The following is a 24,817-nucleotide window of genomic DNA, read 5'->3' as shown; positions in this document are numbered from 1 at the left end:
GACTTTTTATCGTCATTATTGATTTAGATTCAAGATGATTACGATTTGTGTCTGCATGGTGGTATGGATAGCTTACAATTTATATACACGAGCAATACAGGATCGGATATGTGCATGCTGTAAAGATGGCCAGGTGATCGAACATGCAAAAGTTATTCTGCCTCACATCCGTCAAACAACTCTGAATGATAGAGTGAAATTTCATTTTTTTAAAATATCATAACGCATCATAGGTTCAGCGTTGATCAACGACAACATGCACGAACGTCACGTATAGAGTATAAATGCACAAAGTTCGATAAACAAGGCCAGCAGTGTATAATGACATATCATGACGTAACGTAACCATTATAAAGGCCTTACATATCCATGGTAACAGAGCTATGTCGTCGTAGCAGAGGCTTTAAGTTCTCTTCATGCCTACAAACAGCACGTTAAAGACTTGGACCGCAGAAAGGAGTCATGGTGATAATTGACGCGCCATTTGTCCTCTGAAAAATGTGTTTAAGGACGATTATGACGTAAGAGGTTGTAATAATAGAATCAGGCTTTTCCAGCCTTGATTATAGGCCTATTTCATTATCGAAGGCATCTATGATACAAAACACGAATATTGCACAGTGCTGAGTGTACAAAACATGAAAAGAGAATTTGACTTAAAGTTTGACTTTATAATAGCAGTCCACGCCCCCTACACGCGTAACATCTCTCTCCAAAAATTGACACGTTTGGACAAAACGTCTGAAGAAAATCATATTAACACAGCATTACTTAGCTCCTTACATTCCTATTACGATAGGACTAAAGAAAGAAGAGGGTCCGTCGAAACTTCAGCAGCTGTTGTGCAATTCTTGTGGTCCGGTGATGAATTGTGTGGAATTAATTTTGATATGCTCTCGACCCCGGCCCACAACCGGAAGCCCTGACACTAGCTAGGGCAGAGAGAGGTTCTTGCTATTCCGGGTCAGCCGCGGGTGGCGCTCTCGTGGCTGTTGCCTTGCTCCGTCCAGCGTGAAACTGTTCTCCTCCTCCTCCAGTCGCCATCCGCTCGTGTGCTTCAGGATGTCCGCCGTCACCAGCTTGGGATCTCCGCCCTCCACCGAGCTGGCGTAAGAATGGGGTCGTCTGCTACGAGAGTCTATAGTAAAATAAAGGATAAAGTTGATCATAAACGTGATACATTCAAATTCATGAAATTCTTCCATCGAGATGTTTTCATTGCAACTAATTGACAAATTGCCCTACATCGACGTAAATACATTGATTTACGCCGATGTAGGGCAATTTGTCAATCAGTTGAAACGTGACTCAGTTTGAAAACTTTACCTCTATTTTCAATATTATAGGAATGAACTTGAGATTCTTTGGAATCTACACATTGATTTTGAATTTGAAAGGGTACTTTATTGATTAATATCCTTTTCAGCCCGCAGGCTGAATTGCGGACATTTTACTGAAATGAGCACGATTACTGTAAAACATGTAAAACACGATAAGACATAAAATATAGTCTCATTCAACATTGGAAACTACCGGAGGCCCGAAAAGATTAAAAAGAAAATACTGGCAAAGTCATGCTTCGTTAAGAATGCGTTGATGTATAGGGGAGAGTTCCGTTGGTTTCGTTTTATTTGATTTTTTTTCATGTCCATGCCAATGCTAAGAAGTAGCTCAAACTGTTTGTTTACTTTTTGCAGTTACCAAAGTGTGAACCTGTAAAAACACGAAAAATGTGAAAGATGCAATCAAACATAAGTCAGAAAATCAGACAATCGAACATTTGTCAGATATCAACCAATCAGCAATTAGTATTGAGAGATTTATGTTTGATTTTCTAACTTAGCCCAAAGTTATGTTTAATCTCAACGTTCATGCAACGTATATAGATTGTTTTCTGAATCTTTGTTTGTTGCTGGGGTCTTCGTTTTTGTTTTTGTTGTTCACTTTTAATTGAGGGCACTTTTTACATGTTTTTTCTTTTCGTTATTCTATAAAATGAAGAACACTGACCGAACACCAACGTTCACTTCATTATATTTTTATCGAGAATAAAAAAACCAACAACAACAACGAAAGAGAATATCAACGCAGCATGATCCATATCCGGACTTATCCTGACCCGTATGCACAAGAACCCACTTGGAATACACACATATTTGAGATTCTGAGCTATAGGAGTAAAGGGGGCAAACCTAACGCATATTATCAAAGTCACACACAAATTGTGTTCATATGCCAAATTTCCGCCGTCAACTAACGTGAGCTGCAGTGACTCACACCCTCGGCCCAGGGAGCATCTCCCACCCCCATTCCCTATACCACCCGTCCCCACTCCTTGTATCAAGCGGGATCAGCGAACTACGAAACAAGAGGAAATTGAGCGCGAAGGGAAAATTCGTTCGTGAGTGAGAGGCTATACAGGAAAGGGATTAAAGGGGTAGTATAGTTTTGGTTGAGATGGGGATTCAGGTTTTAACCGTCTGCGAGATGATTAGAAACCACTTATATTAAGTATTAAAGAACATATAATTCTATGAGGAATTCAAAGTCCACTACTTCATGATGAAATCTGGTTTTGAAATGACTGACATATCCAAAAACAAAGTAAAAGAAAGTGGTCTTTAAGGCGGGACCCACCTTTTGTTAGGACCTCTTTGTTTTGGGATATCTCAGCCATTTCAGAACCAATTTTCATCAAATAAACTTTGTCTTATACGCGGTTTCTAATTATCTCGCAAGCCCCACTCACAAGCTCTGCTTCTTGGGGACTTATATCCATTTGCTTCACAGAGATGCCAAGTTCAAAAAACTTTTATGAGTGAGATTTTTATGACTCGGCGTCTCGGCGCTCGCGCGCATGCGCACGCGAACGAGGAGGGTGTCCCCCTCCCATGGTAGGGAGCTTTTTTAAATTATTAGCTCTTAATGATGCGATCTGGTGCATACTTAAGTGACTGTTTTTTACTATATTTTGAAAGGCAAAAGGGAAATATACCTTCAATTGCAACTATCACTCTAATCCTTTGAGCTACGCTCCTTAATTTTGGCCCAAATTGCAGACTTCACCAGATGCGTGAGAAAAATGGGTGCCATGCGTGAGATCGTGAGACAGACCCTAAATGCTTGAGTCTCACGCAGAATGCGTGAGACTTGGTAGCTCTGGCCTTCATGTTCATTCATTACTGTGACTATGTCTGGTTTTCAATAAATTGAAATAACTTGAAATGAATTGAAATGAATTGAATTGAATTGAATTGAATTAAACCAGAACTATACCATCTCTTCAAGGAGATCAGGTTCATTGTATGGTGGGTGCGTACCGGTTGTATACCCGGGACATCGACTGGGTAAGCTGTAATCTCTCTTCCCCAACTTAGTTCTCTTTAAAGCAGAATGTATATAGCAAAGATATGATTGTAAAATCATTCATGATAGGGTCAGGGAAACACTATTAACAGGCGATAAAACATGTATAAGTCTAGTTAACGGTAGAAAAGAAAAAACTAAAGAGAGAAAAAAAAATGATCATGTGGATTCAAAGAGAGCACGCCTTTTCCTGGTCACGTGACAGTGACGTCACTCTCCAAATACACCTCATTTTCTTCGTGCGTGTTGTGCAACAAGTTTAACACTTACCCACAAAAAAAATCATGTTTTTAACATCTGTTACATTTAAGTCCGAAATATGAGAAATAGTCCGCTTGAAGACATATTCTTGAATATCATTTCAACTTGCTCCATGAAGTCAAGTTTTGTAATTCTAGAGTAAAATTGATATTGAAAAATAAAATCGATTTGAACGCATACATGTACGCCAAGATTAACCAGATCAGGCATTTTAGAAACAATGGTTATTTTTGTAGTATTTTATGGAACGCAATGCCGGATAACCTCATGTTGACACTGAGACTCCCAGTTTTTATTCACAATCGGTATAAACGTGCTACACGTTTCGTTTTGCAGATTTCCCCCAAACCCAGACTCAAACAGGATATCTGGATTTTAGGAGTACTCAGTACATTAACTTCAAAATCATTCTTACAATTATCATCTAAATAATTCTTGCTAGATTTGACACTAGATGTTGTTCACGATTCCTCTCTCCATATGGGCTATCCAGCCATCTTCTCAGATGGAAATGAACAAACAACAAACAAACAACGTTTACACCGGTTTCTGTAGCGAGTGACGACATTTGTGAGTCACGCATACTCTAACCACAAAATGTTATCTGGATAAGTCGTTTTCTGTCTTACAAGAAGTGCATGCAAGCATCATGGATGGTGCAGATGCTGCCGCGGCTGCTCCAGTACTACTACTACTACTGCTACTTCTACTACTGCTACTACTACTACTACTATACTACTATGATATACTTACTACTACTACTACTACTACTACTACTACTGCCGTTGCTGCTACTACTAATACACATGTGCTAAGACTAATATGATTATTACACTTTGTACTAAATTGAACTAACAGTACTATTCTATACTACATATACATTTTACTACTGCCACAAACACTTCTTCTACTACTTCTTATAATGGTAATGATAAAAAAATAATGATAATAATAATAATAATCATCATCATCAGCATCATAATCAAGTATGGTAGTAAGACTCGTAGTGATACAAGTTACAGTAATATTATTATTGTTATTATTGATGTTATGCTGCTGATGATGATGATAATGTACTGTCGATGGTGATGATGACTATGAAAATGAAGTAAATGACCACTGCGAATGTTGCAGAATTGACATAAAGATGTGTAATATTTTCCGTATAACGCTGTTGCACACAAGGTGAAAAAATATAAAAACTAAGCGCATTCGACACATGTTACTTTCGTCAATTGAAACAATGTGATGCATGTGCATGTCTGCAGGGTGTGTGGATGTGTGGGTGTGAGGGTTGGGTGCGGATCAAAGTCACACATAGCAGTAAGGGGAAAGTCATTGAAGTTAGTTACTTGTTTCCTTTTCTTTCTCTCTTTGTTTTCCTTTTCGACTCGGAGCATTGCCCAAGAAGATCTTGACAAAGATAAAGGTCTCGAGAGCCTCTAAGGTGCCTTGGAAGATTTAAAGTTCAACCTCGCTCCAGTGCATGAAGAATATAAGCAAATGCAATGCTTTCAGAGCTTTCTTGGAATCGGACGTAGAATAAAAAATTCTTGATAGTTTTACATTTCTTATATTTGCGTTAAAAATGATATTGGTCGCAACCTCATATGCAGTTATTCAGATCGTCTATCTATAAATAATACTTAGTTTTCATTTATCTATTTATTTGTTTATTTATTTATTTATTTATTTATTTATCTATTTATCATTTATATATTTATTCATTCATTCATTCATCTATCTTTCTATCTATCTATCCATTCAGTATTCTTTACCCAGGGTAGCCCCATCAGTGGTTTACATAACGACTGTAATGGGGGGAGGGGATGCAACAATTTGAACTTTATTTGCAATTGCAATTTTAATCATAATTTTCTGAATTATTTTTCAAGACAAGAGAGAAGCATTACACAAGAGACAGTATCATCATAATGTCAACATGAGAACTTTTTTAACAACCAAATACGACTACTCGAATTCAGCGTATCGACAGTGAAATAATCGTAACCATGATCCAATTCAAGAACTTCAACCAATAAATTCAGATTCTGCGCTGATTTGCTGACGTTTCTTGCAGGGGTCAATTATATGCTGATTTTACAGTAAGTTGTTGTGTGATATCATGGAAATATAACATGCACAGTCTGCGATCCAAGCCACACCTCACTTAATTAGAAGTATAATGAACGTACATATTATGATGGAAAGTATTTTATGACTATAATGAGAGAAATAAAGCAGCTCATGTGTACGTTTCTTCAGTTTCTTGTCCTCTCACAACCCTTCCTCCACCTCCTTCTCCTTCGTCTCCTTCTTTTCCTATATAGGTTCTGTCTTTTGGTTGTTTTTGTTGTTTTTTGTTCAGTCTTTCTTTTCTCCACTTTCTTCTTGCCATTGTTTATAGCTCATTCTGTATATTCAACTTCCTTACGCCATATCGAAAAGTCATATTGGAGTCATTAATATTCTTATCACAAAATATTATTCTCGGCTCATTCCAAATTCCTAACCCGATTTGTGCTTATTTGTATATATACACTACTTCATCTTGCTAAAGAAAAGTAACTTGACAAGATGCTGTAGGTGTCCTTTAAGCCTTTAAGGGTTAGGGATGGTATATATAGTATAAGTGGAGATGAGGATTGGGCTTTTGACTTTTTGTGTAATACCAAGAAATCACTTATGAAATAGTACAGAGCGTACCATTCTAGGAGGAATTCAACGTTTATTAGATGAAAATCGGTTTCGGAATGGCTGAAACATCAAAAAACCAAAGTGAAACAAAGCGATCGTAATAAAGTGTGCATGGTCCCACCTTTTATTAGGATCGATCTGTTTCGGATATCTCAGCCATTTTAAAGTCAATTTTCATCAAATAAACGTTGCATTCATCATGGAATTACATGCTCTTTCATATTATATAAGAGGCTTCTCATTATCTCACCCAAACATGTCAGAAACCTTTGAAAGTTAGGTCTCAACCAAAACTATACGAGCCCTTTAAGGGTTGATGCCGCCTGCGACTTGTGACGGAATCGTGATCATCGGGCCAGCCCCGCCGGGCCAGCCCCGCCGGTGACTCAAGTGATAGCTAACAAACCACAGACAAAAATAAGCACCGGGTGCTTGAATCCAAGAAAGGATACTGTACCTCGCTCGAACGTACATAGCTCCTTTTTGACCGAGTCCTTGTCAAAAGTTATCAGTCACACACAGCGTTTCGCTCCGCTCAGCGAACGTGACAAGTTTCGAGCCAGGTTTTTTTTTTCCTTCCCCCCCCCCCCCCCTTCCCTCTTTCCGTTAATGTTTCATGAGGGTGCGACGCTGACATAGTTTTATTTTGATTTAGTATTTATTGGTTAAAAATAAACGGAATTTAGAGCAAAGAATACAAATCAAGTACAGAATCACAAAATAAAGGAAAAAAAAAGAGCACATAACAAAATGAATACATAAAATGTTACAAATTATATGTGACCAAAATACCTTGTAAGTTAATTATACACTTTCAACTTAAATTTCAAACCTCCATTTTTGAAAATGAGTGGCAAGTTTACCTTTCTTTTCAGAAAATAAGTCTTAAAAGATTCTAAAAATAGGGGTCTTTTTCTGGAATTTCCAGACATAATGTTATTATACAAAATACTTTAAGGATCGAAAAATACGCGAAATATGGGAATCTCAATGTACAGTATACGTTTACTCAATTAGATAAGTGGTCATTTTTCTCATATTTTGGTTTGTGTAATGTACTCGTGTTCAATGGAGGAATATGTTTAACGGATGCTGATATCATGATCGTTATCAGAAGGGGAAACAAGGCGGCAGATCGACAGGCAAGAAGGAGAGGGTGGGATCAACATGTAAGAAGTGATGGTTTGACTTCGAGGATGTAATGATTACAGGCTCCTTTCTTGTCGTGTAGCGGCCAATGAACTGTTTACAGGATTTGGTCAACCGTGTTGCACGTCTGACAAAACAGGGACACGACACAGACAGACAGACAGACAGACACACGCACACACACACACACGCACACACACACAGAGCAACAACAGCGACATTTATCAGAACTACATAGATATCAGGCAATGATGTAATCATCTCACACTTCTACAATTTTTACCTGCAAACCATTCAATTCCACGATTTTTTTTTACATTCAAACAAGTCTTCACTAAAGTTTTCAATTTTAAGTTAAAGAAAGAAAAAGAATAACCATGCATCTTTTTGTAGCATGTTGTCACGATGCTATGACAAGTACTTACTTAGAGGGGAAAGGAACTATATGGTTGAATTATTGTTGAATTATCTACCAATTTGCTTATATTATCATTATCATTATTATATAACGTAAACATACACTGTAGATAAGTTACGTCATGATCTAATCCCCTACCGTAATTTGAATCGATTCCAATATCCTTGTTTGGTGAAAACATGCATGTATTACGTTTATATATGTTTATGTTATGTAAAAATCCCGCATTGAATTTCTTTTTTTTGAACGAGTAAACATGAATTGAATTGAATTGATTTGAATTGAAAGAAACATCGAAACTGTGAAACTCCACAATGAATTAGTCGAACCTTAATCGAACGTGTTCCATTTTGATTTTTTGAATAAATGTTGTCTATATATCAGGGCTCCACACTAACTTTTATTTTTGGTGGCCCAAAGGCAAACATCCGACCTTTTTTGGTGGCCCGATAAGGCCACCAAATTCTTCATTTGTGAAATTTTGGTGGCCCGACGTGCCTTTTTGGTGGCCCCAGGCCACCGGGCCACCGTTAGTGTCGAGCCCTGTCCTGTATATATCAATGTACAGTAAGTATGGTTATGTGCTTTCAGACCACAATGCCGACTTAAACTGTATGTTTTATTTTGTTCTGCTATTTTTCTTCTTTTTTTTTTCTGTTGCCAAGCCCATATGGGTGACTAACTTGCAGCCTGTACCAGTCACACACGTACGGGTGTCGTGTGATGTAATTAGGGAATGCACGTATATTCCCACCCGTCCATGACCCCCCATCCCTCTCCCATCCCCCCTCCCCCGTCATCCCCGTATACAAACCCATAATCATTGATTTCAGGGATGAAGTGGGTTTGTGTGTGTGTGTGTGCGCGCGCGCGTGTACGCGCACTTGATTAAGATGATGCTGTCATCGCCTCACATTAGTGTGCCAAATAATCTTTAAATATATAACTTTACAAAGGATTACCTTATAGTAGTAATATAAATGAATGATTACAATGTGTATCTTTATCTATCTGTCTGTCTAACTATCTACCTATCTATCTATTTATCTATGTATCTATCTATCTATACCTATCTATCTATTTATCTGTCTATCTATATCAATCAATCTATCTATCTGTCTATCAATTTATCTGTCTGTCTATGTATCTATCTATCTGTCTATCTATCTTTCTAATCTATCTATCTATCTATCTATCTATCTATCTACAATGATCTATCTATCTATATCTATCTATCTGTCTGTCTGTCTGTCTATCTATCTATCTATCTATCTACAATGATCTATCTATCTATATCTATCTATCTATCTGTCTGTCTGTCTGTCTATCTATCTATCTATCTATTTATCTATCTATCTGTCTATCTGTCTTTCTAATCTATCTATCTATCTATCATCTACTTGGTATCTAAGGGGTACCACACCTCCTTGGACTGTCACATAAGATATGCATATCATACGTACTGGACGTGGCTGATCCCGAGACGATGCTGAGTGGGCGTGGTCTTCTGGAGGCGTCCCCGCATATCGTGTGTCGGTTTTCGCTCTGTGTGCCTACAGATATCTTTGAGCTGCAAGTAAAAGGAGTAAGAGGACAAAATCATAATCTGGAATGTGGTAAAGACAGTACACCGTCAAACCTGTCTTAGCACCCACCTGTCTATAGCAGCCACCTGCCGTATACCACCACTAAAAACAACTCTTTCCGAGAGAGAAAAAGCATGTTAAAGAACATGTCTATAGCGGCCACCTGTATATAACGGCCACTTTTTATCGTCTCCATTGGGTGACCACTATAGGCAGGTTTGACTGTAGTAATAACTATATTTTATAGGCTTACTGTAATAATCATCACATAATGATAAGGTGTTATTTACCCAGGGTAGCCTCTCCTGTGTTAGCATTAACCCCTACTGCATTACCAGGTAGCCATTTATACACCTGGGTCAAGATGGACATAGTGGGTTAAGTATTCTTTGGTGGCCCCCAACACAAATCTTAAATAAGATATTGCGTCGCTCTACTTCAATCAGCCACTTCGCAGTTCCACTTTGCGCATGAGCAGAAAAACAGTCATTCCTATCCCAACAGGCATGAGAGATAAGCATCTGTGATGTAATGATTATTCATGTAATCCTTACAAATACTGCTTCCCAGCACATCCGACTGACAGCATAATTGGTATGTGGTAATATCAATAGAAAGAGATTGATGATACATTCAATGCAGAATAATGAAATGGATGCTTTATCAATTGTAAATTGACGGATCATTCTGGTCATCTGGTCTACGCAAGTTCATTCTTTGTTTGGACAGGATTGATGAATTCCATAAATTGCTATGTAAAGATTATGCATATCTATATCGCTCTGAAATCGAGTGAAGTGCCCCAAACCGACTATAAGACTGTGACAACCGTGACAGTGATTAATTTTGATGTGCTTAAACAATATTCACAATCAGACTGTTTTCAGATGGTCTCTATACGATTCCTTGATTTAAAGTTTGTTCAGAGATTGTTCAGAGAAGAAGACAATACAATGATGATGACAACGTGTTGTCATATACAGTCTGTAATCGGAATCATTCTATCGCAAGTACATAGGAAATTATTCCTTCCTGCCAAATTCCATGATGTTGTTTTACATTGTGCGGTAGAATCGTTTCCAGACAATCCGGAAGCAAACGGTGTGTGCTGGTGATTCACATCAATGAAAGACAGCACTATTGTTCGGCTTTCTCTCTTGATCTGACTGACGACTTTCTATATTTCCCCACACCTGCAGGAAGTCAATCGAAATCAAAGGAAACCTCTCAATGTATTTGTGAGGACACTGTTCAAACTCTGCACTGACGTCTTTGCAGGAAAACTATTATTTCATCACTCAAAAAATGCATTTGTTTGCTGAAATCAAATTAAAACCAAAGCGTGTCTACCACATAAATGGGAAGCATTTTGTAGAGGTATTGTTCTTATCAAACTGAATGTTGTTTTTCTTCTTCCAGGAATTTTCTCATGATTTATTTCAGTATCTTGGAACGTTAGAGTGACGAGGTGTTGGATATAATCCATCCTGTACACAGAAGGAAGACAGGTAGAAGCGCGCGAGCGAATGGCGTCAGCCCTTACAGCATTTAAGTCTCGTTAAAACCCGCGTCGAAGTGTGCGGTGAAAATCTCAACCAGTAAGAGGCCTTGTCAAAAGGCTACGAACAGGTGTGCGTAGGTGGTCACATCTCAACAGTCTCTTAGTCATGATTCGCCTTTCTTGCGATCCAAATCAACCTCTAAGGACCACATTCTCCAATTCCTATTGACATAATCATGAAAACAGGTTACCAGTGATGGTTACCGAGTTGAGTGCCACTCAAGATGTCTGCTGAAATTTGTATCTGCGAAACTAGTAAGTGACCCCTACAAAAAAAAACAAAAACCACTGATAGCTCAAAACGACGACACCCATTGTGACAGATACCACATCAACCATGCCAACATCTTAACTTTAGTCACTAGTTCATCAGATGAATGAACCATCTACAGACCCCCGGAAGACCCTTAATTGAACGAACCAAAAAGAAGTACAAAAAAAAAAATTATAGGAATACTTGAAATGCTATTTCATTTAGTCACTGAAATTCTAAATCAAGAGACTTTACAACCAACAGGCACTTCAACGACGTCTTGAATAATTGTGTTGACTACTTAATGGCAGAATACTGACTAATGTAGTCACCGACATAGATAAGAAGACAATGCGTCGTTGCGTAACAATGACAAGACGAGTCTAAAAATATCGTCACCTGCGACGGCTATACTTAAAGGAAATTCAAGAGCTAAAACTCTACGCGCTCATCTCCGATTAGCAAACCAGGAGAAAATGTTAACTAAAGTTGCAAAAATGGTATCCTGTTGTCTACGTGGTAGCTGTGACTGACATGAAAGATATCAGAATTAAGGGCCTAAAGGAAGAAGGTCTCTCAACTTTGGTTGAAAGAAAGGGGGAAATTTCTTCCGTTTATAGAACTGAGCATTATTGACTTAAACAATTAATGAAACAATGAAAAATCATAAGCTGCTTTGATTTATTGTGATTTGTTTTTAAGTGGATGAAACGTCACAAGGGGTATCACTGCATTTTTGTATGTCAACAAACTACAGTCTGATGTAAAATGGAAAGAAATACACCACACTTTTGCCTTTACTATATAGCTCATTGATAGGGTTATCATAGAATGATATCGAGGGTCTTTTTTAATTCAAAAAAATATTAGATTTTAAAACATGAAAAGTTATATCGAGAAAATGCTGATAATGCTTATGACGAAAAGGCGTTAGTTACACTAAAATCACTACATTACAAACATAAAACTATAGATGAACCTTTTTTTTTTTATTCAGCATCATTTGGTCAGGGTTCACCACTTTGAAACATTTTTTTCCAACATTTTTGGATGGCGTTTTTGAGGGCACTGTAACTTCTTTTCAAACTTTATTATACGACTAGACAAGACAAGATATGTGTAATGCATGCTCCTTTTCAATTTTGTCTGAATTTTATTATCGTTGCTGTTTGTTTTTAAAGTCAATCCAGACGGTCTTAACATGGATTACAATGGATTCTATTTGAGGATGCGTAGGTTCTCCTCAAGAAAGTAAAAAAAAAAGTGTGTAGACGTTTCTTTGAAATAGATATTCTCGCCTAATTCAGTCATGTATCGTTTGACATCGATCGTGATTTGTGCTGATACCCTGTCAGCCTGTTGTCTGAGGAATATCTATCACGACATGAAAATATAAAATGTCTTCCATTACTACGAAAGTCATAATTCTTCGAAATTAGTGTCGGCTTACTGCCGGCCCCAGGGATCACTTAACGTATAATATCCTGAGTAAGGAGAAGAACGGAATTCAATCAAGAAAAAAAAATTAAAGACCAAAAATAAAAACCAAACATTGGTCCACTTTAAGAGCAACCCGGAAATTAACCAAGGATTCAAGGGGATATGGGTGAGGAAGTAGATTATTCTCCAGTGAGTGAAGGCAATTAATTACTACATAGGTGCAATAGGATGGACTTAAGATGCATGAACTCATCTCGTGCGCTATAGACGAAGTGGAGGGAGAGTCAGAAGGGATGCGCATTTCACTGGCACAAACGTAAAATACTCGTTATTTCCTGTAAACGAGGGTCCTCTGAAAAAAAAAATATCGGAAGGACATGTTTCATGATTTATGAATGTGGTAAACCAATGGGATAGAAGATATGCTTCCTTTTATCAAAGCAGAAACGTACATTTCCTTTATACTTTCATCGGAATGTTTTATTACTTGCTCAATGTTCTTTCAAACTTACTTTCTTGTTGAAATAATCACTATCACTATCAGGTGACTGTACTGCAACTACTACTACTATTTGTGCTTTCGTCCTAAATAGCCACGACTGAAATTGTATCTACGTAGATATTCATTGCCGATGTGATCACAACGGTATATTGTTTTGTTTATGTCTTTAGTCAATAAGGCAAGTATGATAACGATTATTATTAATGTTATATATGATTTTGACATTGTAATCATAATCAAAATAAGCATATACGGTGTGAGTACCTTGAGGACGCCTTGATCATAAGGACCACCTTATCTGACTGGGCCTTGATGATTGAGGCGACCTTCTCGGCGTGGTGCCCGTGGACGTCTCGCCCGTTGACTTCGACAATCTCGTCACCTGGAAATAAGAGGAGAAAATTGAAATCGATTATCCAATCCCAGGTATAATGAAAACATCTGAGTGTATAACAAAGGCCTAGGGAAATATGCGGAGTCATCCCACGAGCTTAACACTCACGAGTCATACAGCCCACGAGGTCGACATTGACCAAAAAAAAAAAAAAAGGTCCATAAGTCATACAGCCCAGAGTCAAACAACCCTCCAGGGCAACTGTATAGGCAAATGAGGCCCATGAGCTCCACACTAAGCACACAAGACCGACACTGTGTATTTCGGTCTCGTGGGCCTTTTTTTTTTTTACCGCGAGTCGAGCTCGTGGGTCTTTTCTGCCTTGTGTCGAACTCAGGGGCCTTATTTGCCTAGTGTCGAGCTGGTGGACCTTATAGCTCGTGGCCTATTCTATTTGGTGTCGAGTTCATGGGCATCGTTCACTTAATGTCTAGCTCGTGGGCCGTATGACCAGCTGGCTGTGTAACCCGTGGGATGTATGACTCTTGGGTTGCATAACTCGTGAGCTGTATGACCCGTTGGTGTTGAGATCGCTATGTGCACCGAAATATACAAGCATATGATTCAAACTTCATATCATCACAAACAGTGCATTTTGATTCCAATGCTCTGTTTTTGCTATTGATTGTTTGTTTTAATACAGTTCGTTAATGCGAATATGAAAAAAAGTGTGTACTAACCAACCTTCGGAATTACAAACCTTCTCGATTTCGGATCAACAAACCTTCGGAATATTAATTAAAAAAAAACTTTTTATAATTACTATTTTCGGATCAAAATCCCCAGGATAACGAATCATACTTCGGAATAACTACCTTTCGGAACAACAAACCTTATTTCGTATTAGGATTAGCGAACTTTCGGAATAACGAACCTTTTGAATAATGAACTGTCACGCAGAGAACGAGCATGCGGTACAGATTACTCTATAAGGGTTACTCACCAACTTTGAGTGTGCCTTTCTTCGCCGCAGGCCCGTCCGAGAATATCCGAGCCACCAAGATACATTCGCCTTCATTTTTGATCGTTATTCCGATGCCTGTAGAAAAATGTAGAAAGGAGTACCATAAACCATAATTATTCTTCTGCCTCCGACGACTTGAAGAAACCTTCAAACCATGCCATTTGGAGAATTCGAAAAATACGGAAAAGAAACACACATTGCTTCTTGAAGGTATATGGTTTAAACATTTATCAGTCTGATACTCTCGTCTCGAAGGACTTTATCATCATCTCACAAAAAGAAAAAATGCAATGCGTGAACTATATATGCTTTGCAAAACCATGGAGCAGCAACACATGGTAAAACTAATGATGATATTATCATGACTATACTTAGCTTTTCATGTTGATGGTTTTGTTATTGTTTCTTTGTGTTTCAATCATGAAAACTATCAGCTCGCAATTATTTCATGTCATGGCACCAAGACAAAACTAACATGTGCACTTACATAATTATAAATGGGACACTGGTCAGCCATTCATTTTACATTTTTCATAGAAGATAACAGTTCTTGCTCCTCTTTCTGATTGTACTCATAATCATGTTGTGTTTATAACAATGTGATTGCGTATGATTTTGATGGAGATGAAAAGAAATAGATTGATTCAAATTAAATTGAAAGCTTTTGTAATTCTCTCCCTGTTCTTATACAGATATGATGAATATAAGAAGTTCCATGTAACCTTTCTTCACTGTAAGATATGCAGTAAAAATTAATGATGAAAAGATGATGATGATGTTTGCAGCAACTCTGTGAGTTATCAACAACATTTCACAGTTTAGAGCCATGTGTGCAAAAGGTGTATAGATATTGAATGATTTCACTCAGTAGCTTCTAGCCTTCATAATAATGCTATTAACTATATGGCCTTCCATCTGGTGCTTTCTCGTGCGAATTACCAAAAATTCTGCATTCCGATTGCATGACAGAAGAAACCACTGTTTGTCCTCAAAATATCTTTGGCTTCCAAAAAGTTTTGTTTTGAACCATCATAATAAGAAAAAAAAAAACATATTTGCCCTTGTTCTTCATAAGAAAGAAAATAACAGGTCGGAAAATGAAGAAAAAAATCATAGTGTGAAAAAATGCGTAATGAAACAGAAAACGAAATCGTTACCATGAGGATTTGAGAGAAGATTTTAAAAAAAGTAGAAATAGTCTAAGTAATTGGTAAATGATACACATCATTATTCAGGCAACATTGTATCTTACATGACTATCATTAGCTAGCTGATTGAATTACAGCACTGTATAGCGTCGCCTGCAAAGCATTTCTAATTTGTTCTCTCCTTGATACTCCACTGGTTTTCTTCTTCTTCTTCTTCTTCTTCTTCCTTTGAAGAGTCAAATCTGTTTCTTTTTTTTGGTCATTCTCTTTTCATGAACACGATGCACTGTATCATTCTGTATGGTGAAAATTGATCCTTTAGTTATGAACGTCACATTTTTACACTTTTTCATATTTCACCTTTTTTTCAGTGGAAATCAAATCAATTATATCAAGATCAGAATGACATCACCGAAACATGGCTAAGACCGCTATTTCTGTGGTTCCTATATATGGGAAACGTTGATTCCGCAGACAATTTTCATATGTATGACTTTCATATTGTCTGACTATAAAGAAGCGCTTCCGGAGGCTGAATAAGCTAATACGATCAATCAACGTCTCTGTTTCAAGATTGCTTGCAGCGGTGTATAATTCGATCGTTTCCTTTTCAATTTTGTCAGTTTCAACGGGTCAAAATGCAGTAATAAGGGTACTTCATTTGCAAATTTCTTCTGGAAGGTTTGAAAGTTTAACAGCGTAAGTTATCAGCCGGGGAAAAGGCGAACATATAAAACAAACTAAAGAACTAACCGGAAAGCAAACAAATAAATATAAAAAATAAACATACAAACAAACAGATAATCAGTAAGTTTTCTATTTTCCCACATTTAAGAAAAATGAGCGTCATATGAAAATGAAGCTGTATTAAAGATAATCACATACACCACACCACAGTGTCTGGCATGCTAAAATGTTTGTCTCCAGAGCGTGTTTCCATCAGGGATATCAGTAACACACTGATATAATGTGTGTTGCCCCCCAAACCAAGTCAACGTCCTGAAACATTAACCCACGCACCCACATTGATATTCTTAGGAGCACGTCCCCTCCTCTCTGGCCGTCCCCCTCCTTTTCATGTCCCCCTCCCCCCATCTTCCTTTTCTCCCCCCCCCCCCCCATCCCTCGGTGTTTCTCACGTTTCCCCTCTCTCGACAAGTTTACACTTTAGTTTGTTTTATCAGCATAACATTCATGTTCATCCTGTCCTCAGCTGGTCTTTTTTACCGCGTGTGGTATCTCCGATTAGCCTGCACGCCTATGGCAAGACACTTACGTTCTTGTTGCTCTGTTGTTGTTACCTCTCAAAAGTTTTCATTCCTCAAATCGGTTCACACTGCTCACTGTTTTTTTTAATCGTTTTCTTTTTCCCCTCACCTCTTGTCCAAGTTTTAAGTGAAGCAAGTCATCTTTAGCAGAAGAGTACTGACTTTCGGTAGCTATAATGATTAATATTTTGATCTCACAAGCATAACAAGGGCAGAGTATAGGGTCCAATATTTACACGCAATTCAAGATATGTACGGATTGGCTATATATACATTGTTATATTTCCACAAACAAGGAACAATATGAATATTATTAATTCTACATTGTAAACGTCGTAAATAATGCTGATCATGGAAGGGAAATAGACTAATTCTTGTTTTTCATTTCAAACTATTAATTTTTGGGGTGTCATATACACAAGATATTTCATGTACCATTGCATGCTAGAAAAAGTAAGTGAGATTGCACATTATACCATTATTATCTGAAATTATGATTAAGTTATCCCAGGTATATTTTTAACGCTTGAGCAATTATTCAAAGTGATGGATGCTATAAATGTCGAAAGAATTTGTAGGCTATATGCACGGCTGATATGAGAAATGCATTCAAGAAGTTCGAGAAAAACGTAAAGTGCTTTTTTTGACCATCAAACAGCCAAAGAGAGAGAGAGAAAAAAAAATGAAGCCGGAGATAAATCGAGAAGTTGTATTCCAGCGTCTGATATAGGACAGCAACAACAACAAAGCAACGAGAAAAGATCAGGAGGATTTAGGAACGGAGCGAAAAAAAAAAGATACACCCACATCACTACACAGCAAGAGCCAAAGAACATGACCCACATCTAATATAATGATTATGCGCCCGACTACTTCATCATTACCACAAAGCTATGAGACATTCTCCGCAAGGACAGTAAGATGCGTGCTAATCCATCTAACCCTGAGGAAAGATCTCCAGTCCTGATTTCCCCCCCAAACCTTTCTACCCTTTCTCTCAGAAAATTTTGGGGAATGAAATCCAAGGAAGCTGCCCCCGATTTTCGGCAGATGAATAGAGACACGCAAAATCAATCAAAGCCTGTTATCGTAGTAATGATGATAAATGGAACATTGCAAGCAATGAACATTAATCAACGAAAGACGACTTCATTTTAGCTTTTCGACAAAAAAAAAAGAGAAAAAGATGGAAGATGCATAATGTGTGATAACGGAACCTCCTGCCCTTGAGAGGAGTAAAGTTACATGTTGTAAGATGCATGTCGTGTGTATAACAGCACCTATATATTAGCAAGATTCTAGCATCAATAGGTGTGTAGCGTGATATAGTAATGATAATAAGAATAATGATAATGATATCAATAATAATGATGATTGTTATTATTATGTTATTATTGTTGCCATCATTGTTATTATCTAGCCATTTTCATTATTATCATTATTTTATTATTATTTATTATTATTATTATTATTTATTATTATCATTATTATTATTATCATTATAAATATTATTATCATCGTCATCATCATCATCAGTATCATCATCATTATTACAATTATCAAAATTATCATTGTCACCATCATCATCTTTATTCTAAACAGTATTACCCAAATACTTATCATTACTTTTATCATCACCATCACCTGCTCATTCTCTTCCTCGTCCTTTCCCGAATTTTCCCCCTTGAAAGAAATGACGTATAAAACGTTCTTAAGCTCCTTACCTTAACAGTACAGACCGGCGTCGAATGCGCCGAGACTTTTGGCTAAGGGCCCCTGATCATTGCGCGATAAAACGACAGTTTGTCCTTGAGATAAGAATTGTGTTAAGGGTATAATATCTAGGGAATGTCTAGACAAGAGATGTGTTTCTTCCGAAACGAAATGCAGTAAACGGCAGAGAACGGGGAGGGGATAGGGGAAAAGAACGACAGGATATCATTGGAATGAATATAGGTTTATTCAAGTTATAAGGTCACGATGAGTTGTTACTTTTGATTGATGTTTTCAGGATGCGAAAGAGAAACGTAGTATTTATGAATTGTACATAATTGGCTTGAAAAAGAAAGTTGAAGAAGAGAGGGTGAATAGTTCAGCTTTTTATACATTCTTTTCTTGATGATGACAATGATCATGACATTAGCGAGCTTTAGATCTGCAACGCGAACGCTAAGACGACGCGTCGCGACGCCTCCTCCCGGGTTGGGCAGTGGAAACACTTGTCTATTGCATGATTGAACAGAACACTTTTTTCCCCTTTTTTTTGCATAGTAGCGTCGTCTTTAGCGTTCGCGTCGCGAACCTAATGTCGACCGACAACGAGACGATCTTATAGTGCTAATAATGATGATGATAATGATAGTATAATGATCATTATAGGATTTATGGTGCGGAAAACCCCCATGGAGTGAAGTCTTCGGAATTGAAGAAAGTGCTTCGACTCACGGACTCTAAAAAAAGCGATATCAGACTCTTGGAAGATTCAAAGTTAGGCCTTTTTCGACTCACACTACATTTTCATATTTTTTCCACGCCGTAAATACATGTATGATTATATCAATGGTGAGTATCAGCAGGTGTTTGGACATGTTTCTGTTTGTATGCTGCCGTCAATTTGATATGAACTTTGTGAGTAAATCTTAAACATTTCCCATCGAGTCATATACTGACTGGACGTTACATGGAAATGCGCTGCGCAAATGTACCGCATAACAAGAGCCAACGCATAATCATGCGTTAATCTGTTTGGATGTGAGTGTGTACTCAGTACGTCGTATGTGTCATCATCGCGGATCATTCAATTACAGTACTGTTTTGCTAGCCAATTTTAAAGGACCATACTAGTATGTAATGGAAATACATACTATATAGTGCTGATTTATGATACTCTAATCAAGTTTACACAATGTTTTTTTTTCAATCTTATTAGTGATTTAGTATTCATTGACAGATGATATCATCAGCAGAGTTTTGTAGGCGGATCTAAGTATTCTGAAGAAAAATAGTACAAAAATATTAAAAAATACATGACATGTGTTTAGAATCTGTACATTTGGTCCAACAGTAATTTGATAATCAGGGTATCATTAAGCAACACAAGTCAGCAGCATGCGTTTGCTTTGCAGATAGCATAGCTGTCCATAACTAAAACTAGCCATCAGACCTCATAATCCACGTACATCTTCAGTCATCTCAACTTTGTTGCTGGCTATTCTCACCATAAAATCTTAGAATTTTACACCTGCAGATACCAAAGAAAATACCGAATACATCCCACTGGTTACGCTTCTGTTTTATGGCTTATACACTAACACCATTCATTTAACATGAACACAGATGAACACATAAACTCCATTGGCTTCCAGACGGGTTTGATCAGTCACATCTGGGCAAAAGAGACAGGCACACTCGCAGACAAAAATGAGAACCCATTTTTTTTTTAATAGTTAAAGGATGTAGCGATCGATGTGTAGTGTGACGCAAGTTTGCATCATGCAATATACCGGAAGACGCAGCCACTTTGAGTTACGCGATTGATTTCCCATATACTGCATGCAAATTTTAAAGGACTGGATATGTCCTTCGAATCGGTCGATATTCGACTCTGCAACTTCCATCCAGTCGACATTCTCCTCTTGTTGTTGTTGTTGTTGTTGTTGTTGTTGTTTTGTTTTTTTTTTTGTATATGAAGGCATGAGGACAACTGAGACTCTTTGGCGCCAAATGTGACGATTCTTGGTTCCTGATCTGGGACTTTTTGACGCCGATTAAGACGATTTTAGGCTCATTGGACTCATGCGGAGTTTATTGTTTACCATTGTTGACGACGACACTTATATCAATAACATTTACAGTTACTGTAACAATCATAGAGTAAGTGGCTAAACATTTTCTGTTTACGATGTCAGTTATAACAACAGGAAGACCAACAATAATCACGCCTGATTGCTGATACTGAGATGAAGAAGCGAGTTGTCATTGATTATGTTACGATACAATACATTATCAAGCGTGTATAATGAATGTCTTAAGACGCTATGATTTCATCTATGTAGGTTTACTGCATAGACTTTCAGGGTGTCAACACTGCTCTTCCAGATAACCCCGATAATCGAATTCCTTTTCTCATTTACACTGTGATTAAAGGGATGGTATAATTTCGGTCGAGATAGAGCTTCAGGTTTTCAACGTTTTTTTTATGATAATTTTTTTGAGATAATAAGAAACCTCTTATGAAATATGTAAGAGCATATAATTCTAAGAGGAATTCAAAGTTTGTTTGATGGATATTGGTTTTGGAATGGCTGAGATATTCAAAACAAAGCTGTGCTAATAAAAGGAGGGACCCATGCACCTTTCAATAGGATCCAATAGAATCACTTTGTTTCACGCTACTTTTGGATATCTCAGCCATTTCAAAAACAATTTTCATCGAATAAACTTTGCATTTCTCTAAGAATGGTTTGCCCCTTGATATTTCATGGAGTGGTTTCTAATATCTCGCACAAAGTTAAAGCCTGAATCCCATCTCAACCAAAACTATATCATCCCTTTAAGAGGGCCATTCTGAGCAAGAGCATCTCGTCGTAGACTGGACGCACCATGAAGAATATTGGTAAACGCGTTTCACATGCACTATGGAAATACTGGAATATTTCAAAACAAGTGACCACGTGACCGATTGCTTTAAAATCCCTTCAGAGGTATCGATCGAGGCAATGAGGATAGGGTACCTGAGGACCCGGGACAATGTATCGGTGCTACCAGGGAACTCGTCGATAAGGGACCTCGAGCCAGGGACCTCACGGCCACTGACGACTGAGAGTTCGTCGTCTGCCCGATGACTTTACAACGAACTCCTGATCTTCCATTTTCATTTAGAGTCAAGAGTCTTATCCGTCGTAACTCAGTTATTTTCCCGCGTCAGTTAGCTTACTCATGATGAGACTTGCAGCAAAACAGCCTTAATAGAGCAGCAGTTGTTACGTGGAAAGGTTGTGAATCAACCTTGATTAATTGAGGCTGATTCACAACCTTTGCACCCACAACGACCTCAGCGCGCGTGGCCTGTAATAACGAGCCAGACTCTCTGGTCCTCCGTGGCGTTCTACACGGGAGCACGTCGTCCCATCGAACAGGCGCGTCTCAGCTTTCTCACACGTGCTTGGGGACGTACCAGACCTGGGGGAAGTTGTGATTAGGGACTTGTCCGACATCATTTCCATGTGACTGTTAGTTGACGAGCCGTTAGGTCTCCGAGATAATGAAGTCTATCAGTTAATGACAGGTCCATTGTCCGCGTAACTGCGCCCCAAATTTTGGCCGCACTTGTCACCGCGTGACAGCAGCATCTTTCCTCACCGTCCCTCCTCGGTGGGAAGTGGCCTAAGAAGGTCTCTCATCGGACGTGTTAACATTTTTCAAAAGTCAATGTCAAAATAACTATTTTGACAATGATACTGGAGTATACAACATATAGGGCATTCTACTACTGCTGCTTCTGCTACTACTGCTGCTGCTAGCTGCTAATATTCTCATTCAATAGCAGTATTAGCAGCTACATATCACTGCTTTCCGATCTATTTCACTATCAAACTGCTATTATCAGCTGATTAGCATCACTAATTACGAGCTCGATATTGATAATAATCAATCAGTTGCAAGTGCCAGGATGTCAAAGTGAAGGTCTCAATGTATAGATCACTGATAAGTAAGACCACGAATCAGTCAATCGATATAATGAAATTATACATAAGTGAATAAATAGACGGGATGACAAAGGAATGGATGTATTCAGTCTATCAATTAATTCATTTATTCTGACGAATTCAGTTCGAGAGGGACAACGAATATACCACATCAGGCTGTGGTAGCGAAGATGAATCATGAAGGTAAGGTTAATATTATTTTTGTCACATATCCGTCAGCGCTAGACGATTTAAATCTCTTTGTGTGACGGCCACCACGCCCTCCTTATTGATTTATTCACGGGTCAAGGAATCCCCAATCTGCCAAAGTAATCCGTTAGAAAAGAAGTGGGTTAGGCGAGAGGTTTGAGCTGGTCGGGTTGAACCGTTGGTGGCGCGTTGGCGACATGGCGATGACAAATGGATTCTCGATCCCATGTCGTATACGGTCGACACATGCACCTGCTAGCGTGCAACTTCGTCACATTGCACTCTTGTGCGCCAATTCCAATCGGAGGAAAGAAACAAAGGCTATCCACCACCCCAATTAATTTCATATATCAGGTATTTTTTGATAGGCTATAATAACTCTGACAGGTACCACAACACTCGAGCACCCCAAGACGAGACATCGGGTCGACGAAACCGATCACAGAAACAAACAAATCCTAATCATGTGTGTACTCAGGTTCGCTCACCGACTATGATTCAAACTTTTCTGAATTTGGTTACGTGCTTTTTACGTTCCAGCTCTCAGTATATTGGTCATTTTCCTACCAAGTCTTCTACAATTATCCCATGATACTGTTAAACCGGAAAACAGATGGCGTGATACCATCAACACGTCCTGTCGTCTGCTCGGCTTCGTGCCCAATATGCTGTAAACTCTAGGCAAAGGTACATCCAACGACAGAGACTAAAGGAGAGGGGGTCCAAGTTATGAAGTCAACTAGCTGCCGCGCTTTCTTGGCGAAGCAAACTTTGTGAAACCTGCAATAATTTCGTGCATGAACCACGTTTGTAGATCATCTTCCAAGGGGCGATTACGCAACCAGCTTCCTCCATCTCCCACGGCAAAGCCGATAAAACTCTTGGTTAATAGTTTGACCGACTAATAATTCTGACATAAGTGTTAGATGTTCGGCAAAACGTCGTATCTGTGCAGCCTTCCAGTAAAAAAAAAAAATATATAAAATATTCAGCAACATAGACGGATATTGTGTTGCTCTCAACCAGCAAAGACTTCCCAGAGATTTCACGTCCATCCTTATTGAATGAGTGCATTCTTAGTTCTTAAGGAAACTTTGAAAACTTAAAATGTTTGCACCGTCATATTGACCCTGTATGATAACAAGTTCGAAGAATCACTGCGTAACAGACTCTAAAGCCAACATTCATACCATAAACACAGAAACTTTAAACCGTAGGCCTAATCTAGATGATAGAAGATTTCACCTCAAAAGAACTTGCCAAAGATGGGATTCCCCTGACGTAATGAACCTAATATCAGACCTACCCTTTGGAAAGTTTCATGTTGGCAAGTCATCACATGAAGGCATAGCAAGAAAACAACCATGCGCTGAAAACGAAATCTTACCGTCTCCGTACTCCGGATCTTTGTTAAATGAGCGCCTCCTCATCGTTTTCCGTCTGAACTTGTTTGCCACGACAGACGATCGCGACTTCAGCTCCTTCACGAAATCCCGCCGATTCTTTCGCGCCAAGACGGCCATCTGAATCTGCGTCAGCCACTCGCGGTGGTTCAGTCCCACGCGTAGGTCCAGAGTGCCGTCTTTGGTAACCATGGTAAAGTGGATGTGTCTCTTGCCCTTGGCGATGTTTGCTATGGCGGTGACATCGTCCAAGGGCATGCGATACAGGATGTTCCTCACTTTCTCTTGAGACGCTTTCTTCTTGGAGTGCCAACGGAAGATGGTGAGGTTTTCTGGCGTGAGGACGCAGAACTTGGGTCTCCAGGGATAGAAGAGACTGGAGGACTCCTTGTCTATGGTACCTTCCTTCAGCACAGTGTCCTTCTCGGCACTTTCCAGGTTAACGCCCGGGAATAAAGCGGCGGTGACGCTGCTGCTGCTGGTCCGAGAAACTGGCCTTTTCTTGCTCAT

At 38.6% G+C, this 24,817-nt stretch overlaps 1 protein-coding gene across 1 annotated transcript; it reads right to left on the bottom strand.

Moving 5' to 3' along the window:
- Positions 1-932: 932 nt before the first annotated feature.
- LOC139713018 (uncharacterized) lies at positions 933-24,817 on the bottom strand. The gene is made up of 5 exons (XM_071624796.1): positions 24,292-24,817; positions 14,571-14,666; positions 13,498-13,615; positions 9,355-9,461; positions 933-1,138 (listed from the first exon to the last, which is right to left on the bottom strand). The coding sequence occupies exons 1-5, from the start codon at positions 24,815-24,817 to the stop codon at positions 933-935; spliced, it is 1,053 nt and encodes a 350-aa protein (XP_071480897.1).

Source organism: Diadema antillarum, unplaced genomic scaffold, assembly GCF_040938485.1.
Source record: "Diadema antillarum isolate AM-2024a unplaced genomic scaffold, OU_Dant_1.0 seq00001894_RagTag, whole genome shotgun sequence".
NCBI classification, from domain to species: Eukaryota; Metazoa; Echinodermata; class Echinoidea; order Diadematoida; family Diadematidae; genus Diadema; species Diadema antillarum.
This window is presented reverse-complemented; position numbering and strand designations above follow the sequence as displayed.